Source organism: Gavialis gangeticus, unplaced genomic scaffold (assembly GCF_001723915.1).
Source record: "Gavialis gangeticus isolate Ggan-Ray unplaced genomic scaffold, GavGan_comp1, whole genome shotgun sequence".
Classification (NCBI taxonomy): Eukaryota; Metazoa; Chordata; order Crocodylia; family Gavialidae; genus Gavialis; species Gavialis gangeticus.
The window spans coordinates 5,324,284-5,329,573 of NW_017729011.1; the positions used below are offsets into that span (position 1 = coordinate 5,324,284).

General features: G+C 47.4%; 1 protein-coding gene across 1 annotated transcript in view; it reads left to right on the forward strand.

The window, feature by feature from the left end:
- RABL6 (RAB, member RAS oncogene family-like 6) overlaps nt 1-3,044 on the forward strand; it is a 92,554-nt gene extending 89,510 nt beyond the window's left edge. The window contains exon 15 of the mRNA XM_019510427.1: nt 928-3,044. Within this exon, the coding sequence (XP_019365972.1) occupies nt 928-1,122 (195 nt within the window). The 3' untranslated portion in view covers nt 1,123-3,044. The remainder of the gene's footprint in view (nt 1-927) is intronic.
- The last annotated feature ends 2,246 nt before the right edge of the window (nt 3,045-5,290 follow it).

Sequence of the window (5,290 nt, forward strand, 5' to 3'; positions counted from 1 at the left end):
GAGCACTACCAGGAGTGACAAGAAATAATGGTCACAAGCTGGCAGAGGGTAGATTTAGGCTAGATATCAGGAGGCGCTACTTCACTGTCACGGTGGCTAGGATCTGGAACCAACTTCCAAGAGAAGTGGTGCTGGCTCCTACCCTGGGGGTTTTTAAAAGGAGGCTGGATGAACACCTTGCCGGGGTCGTTTGACCCCAGTACTTTTTCCTGCCATGGCAGGGGTTCGGACTTGATGATCTGCTCAGGTCCCTTCTGACCCTACCAACTATGAAACTATGAATAGACATGGTGCAGAGGCTGCTGCAATGTGTTAATTAGCACACTCCAGCAAACTCAATTAATCAAGTCTACTTCAATGCGTGTCCTAAAAGAGCAAAGCATTTTTAACTTGGAGGGCCAGAGAGATTGGCAGTCCGTCAGGACTCTAGACCATTAGCTCCTTCACAGTTTAAAAGCAAACTTTGAGAAATATCAAGTTTAAAAGATAAAATAAAAAAATGCAGTGTGCAGCCTATTATAACACTGGGTGATAGAGTACAGCACAGGCATATTGGATGGAAAACATGCTGTTTAGCAAAATTGATGTCGTCAATGGTGTGTCCAAGAAAGAATAAATCCTTTGAGCTTAACAAGAGAGCAGCAGTTGGTTTGTTACCTAAGAGCGGTGCTTCTAAACTTGGATATTGTGACTAGCCCTCTTAACCCAACAGGAAGCTGCTTGCATGCATCGTGCATGGCTTCGTATCCTTCTGGTCTATGACTGCAGAATGGCCTTGTGTTCCTAACCTCCTACTCCTTGCTATTGGGCTTTATTCGTTTAGTAAAATTCCCACCAAATCTAGTTTTTGTTTATAGGGGCAAGGAAAATGCATGGTCAGTAACTAGCTGGTACTGTTAGAAAGAAGCTTGTCTTGTTGTTTTGCAGGAAGAAGAGAAGTCTGTGAAGAAGAAAAACAAACACAAGAAGAGCAAGGAGAAGGAGGAGAGCAAAGATGAGAAGAAGAAGAAAAAGAAGAAAAGCAAGGAGAAAAACAATGAGCTAGATGAACTGGAGGCCTTTTTGGGAGGTGGAGCTAGCACCAGCAAGCAGCAAGGGGGCGGGGACTATGAGGAGCTGTAGGCTTGTCATGCGTGCAGTCTGCGGACTCTTCTCTCAGTGGCTATCACCTTCTCTTCTGAGCCACGCCAGGACAGGGGCAGATGTAGAAAGCTTTGGCCAATTGCGGTCAGTTCTAGCGGAGCAGAAGCAGCAGAGGGAAAGCTTTACATCTGCGTACGCTGTTCTGGGGCAGTGGCTGCTTGGAAAGAACATGCAGTCATGGCAGACTTGTGTAAGGTGACTGGTCGAGGTATGGCAGTGTGGCAACAGGTGTTACCATCCCCACATCTGGTGCTTAGCCCTCTTTCTTTTCTCCAGAGAATCCAGGCTGGGGGTGGGGAGGTGAAGGACCTACTTCTGACCCCCCCCCCCAGCATATTCCACTGCTGCACACCTGACATTCCTGTCTGAATAAATGAATGCAGCAAACCATGCCGCATGAAAGCATCGCACTCTCACCTTGTGACTAATCAAGTCTCTTAACTTTTTATCCTTCCTATTTTTTTAATGACAAAGCTGGTGTTGGCCTTTGCCCTGTCAGGCAATTGACAAGCTTTAAATTGAGCAGACACCATTATTGTACAGCTTGTAATGCAGCAGCCACAGGGCCAGAAACAAGAGAGAGTGGAATCCTTCTGGAAGGGATGTTTCTGCGCAGCAGCTTCATGAACTCTCACTGGTGCTGCTGTCGAAATCCATGCAAGCCCCATTGATTTCCATGGCCCCAGTGTCTTTGACACTACACGTAAGCTGCTATGCAGTTTGGGAAGACAATGCAAAGCTATCTTTAAAAAGAGAAACAAAACAAAATGCTTTTCCTGATATCCCACCCTGGCCTTGAATTTGCATACACTAGAACTCCAGCCCTACAGTACCTCTCAGGGACATGACTACTGGATAGTAAAGAAGAAAGCCAGAGCTTCAAAATGGTTTACAGAAAAGTGTTAGCATGGCAAGGCATTCACGTCTCAGGCGTTTTACACTCGTGCTGTAAGATGGCTGCCTCCCCCCATAGAGTGAGGAAACCATTGAGGCTGGGGACAGTGTCCCTCCTTCAGTCGAGTTCTGCAGACACCAAAAGCCAGGTTTACCAGGCTGAGCCTCCCAGCAGTTGGTGGCCCCTTCCTTGCCCAGAGGACAGAACCTCCTTGTCACATGAATTTTCAATGGCTTTTATTTTGGGCTTAGGAACTCAGAGCTGTGTACCAAGGCATGTTCAGCAGCATGGGTCATAGATGGTTATCAATACCATTGGCCTGCTATCCTTACCTGCCCATGCAGCCCCTGTGTTTTTAAGAAGCCAGTTAGTATGCCTGCCCTGCTAACTGTGTTCTTGTCTCCCCCCAAGGCCTGTCCTAGTGAAGCATTTCCACATTTTTACATATGCATTCTTTTGATGCTTGTAGGTTGGTTTCTCCCCTCTCCTCTCTTTCAGTTATGAAATGTGGATTGTGAAATCCAAACTGCGCTTTCCATCTACTTTCCCGTGAAGCAAGATGGTGCTTTGGATCCATCCTCTACTTCAGAGTTGCCTTGAACAGCAAATAGTTTCTCCATTTTTATTCCTTTCCTTCCCTCCCTGCCCCTCCCCCCTGGAATGCACTTGTGATGGTTTATATGTACAACAAACCAGGGTCTTGCTGCATGAGCAGAATTATTGTTTCCACTCCGTTTTCTGTTCAAGGCATTTTTGTTTCATGTGACACTTTTAGGGAATTTGCATGGGACATGTCAACCTTCACCTGCTGGGGAGGAAAAATCTCATCCCAATGCAAAACAGTTCACAGCCTCTTCTCCATCCAAAAAGGAATCAAGATGTTGGAGCTACAGCTGGCCACCTTCTTGAAAGTGTTTCTGTTCTGTAAAGATTTTGGGTCATGTTCCATTTGGCATTGGAAAACCTGGTGCACTCCATTCTGACTATAAAGCTCTCTGGTGTACAATTGCCTCTGTACATTTTCTTATCCATGGTAAACTCGTGCCTATTAGAGCTGAGACTGCATGGCCTCCCAGGACTGGTGTGCCAGGGGTAGGGGGTTAGTAACTCTGTCCCTTCCTGATCACTCTTTAACTATTGCATTTTCTTAAAGGGGCCACCAGGTCAAAAGTTGGTTTTAAAAAATCCTCCTTGCATGTGTGTGCTAAACACATGAGATTATTACACCTGCAAATTTAAACTGTGCCTCTTTAGCAGTTCTGCAGTTTGTTCAGACACTGCATTTCTCTCAGCTGGGATGATGCCAATAGACAAATTGGTTTCAGGCTCCTTTATAAACAGTTCCTAAGGGATTTTACTTGTACACTAATATACAAAGCTGTACTTCTGTACATAGAAAAAATTCTGGGGCTTTAGCATTTGTTTCGGTGATGGTTTTCCTAATCTAAGTATTGACCAAATCTAACCTGCCAGTGGTCCCTTTTATTTTCCTTACACCCAGGGTCTCAGCCCAAAATGTGGTGTCAACACTGGGAGGGTTAAAACAAGAAAAAGGAATTGGGAGTCATCACCAGGGATCTGTGTTTTCTATTTGCCACATAAAATGTGGTTAAACTCAGATTTTTCTCAGTTTGAGAAAAACCTGGATCTTCTCAGGTTGAGAGAAAAAAATGGAGAAGCGGTGGGTTTCCTCTTGCAGGCTGACAGTTCCAGCCTGCAAGGGGCTGGGGAGAGCGGGAGAAGGGCGATCAGCAGGGAGTACCATGTGCAAGTACACATGCATATGGCTACCAGGCAGCCTGGAAAGCAGCTCCCCACCGGTAAGTCTGGTGGGAGGTGGAGGGAATTGAGAACCTTATAGGGTGGGAGGGAGTTGGACAGGGCTGGGGGTGCTGCTGCCCAGCTGGGATGGTGTGTGGGGCTTGTGGCTCAGGGTCAGGATGCACAGTCACAGGGCCCAGGTGGGGAGCAGGATGTCCGGGGTGGGGGGGATGTTGGGCTGCCTTCCCGCTGCTGTATGCACTCCTAGGGAGGGACATGGGGCATGTACCCCCCAGATTTGTGCATGGGATGGAGGTGGGCTGCCCTGCTGCCCTTCCCCTTGGGGCCTCTGCAGCCCAGTGGGCAGAACCCGACAGGGCTGGGCGGATAGGCTTGTTTCCACTGCTGGGAGCTCCCCACTGCTCTGGTGAAGTATCCGTTGCCCACCCAGCAGCAGTGGGGATGGTGCTGAGTTGTCTCCCTGGCAGGTGCGTTGGTCAGTGGGTGCAGACCCTGGCTCCATGGCTGTAGCAACTGGGGGTCCGCTCCAGTAGGGCTGGGTGGAGCAGGGGCCTGTGGGTGAGGAGTGGGGGGCAATGGCATGGGTAGGGCACCAGCATATCCAGGCTGCTCAGCGCCACAAAGTAACGGAGGGGAGACGGCCACAACTGAACCCACATCCTGGGGCAGGGGAAACTCTGTTCTCCATGATAAAAAAACCCAAAATCAATTGCCAAAATTTATATGCATTTAGAATTTATTTTATTATAATGATTGGGGCACTGATACGCTTCCAAATTGCCTTCAAATTGTAAATGCATCAACAAAATATTGTTCAACTGATACCCATATATATGTTAGTGGCATTTTAATCATGAAAAAATGCTGATTTTGGGGGTTTTAATCAGAGAATTTGTGATTATTTTTTTTAATAAAATAATTTGTTATTTTTTTAACTGAAAACCAGAATCCCCGTCATCACATTCCTAAAGGTTCCTTTAAAAAGAGAGGTGTTAGCAACCTCCCCTCCTTTGAAGCAGCTTTGACTGCCAGGCTTTAACAGATAAAGCACTGGTCTAGGACACCAGAGGGTTCGGTTCTCCCTGCTGCAGATCTGTGATTTTGGCAAATTAATCTCTTGGAGTCGTGTTTCACCTGTTGACTGCGGGGATGATAATCCCTGTCACATCATGGTGGTGAAGGTACATTTTGAGCACGTCAGACATTCATGATGCTGCGGTGATACGGCTGTAGAACCACCTGGACACCAGGTTGATTGCCATCCGGCGTTGTAGCTCCTCTGTGAAGATTCGTGTGTCGTGTTCTTGCCTTGGCAGCGAAGCCAGAGAACTCCCACCATGGAGCTGGGAAAGGGGTGAGGAGGAGGTGGAGGGCAACTTCTAATATCAAAAACAGCACAGGAACCTGTACTGACCCAGAGGATGGCAGCTGGCTCCTGACAAACGTAACCCTTTATTATGAATTCTATGT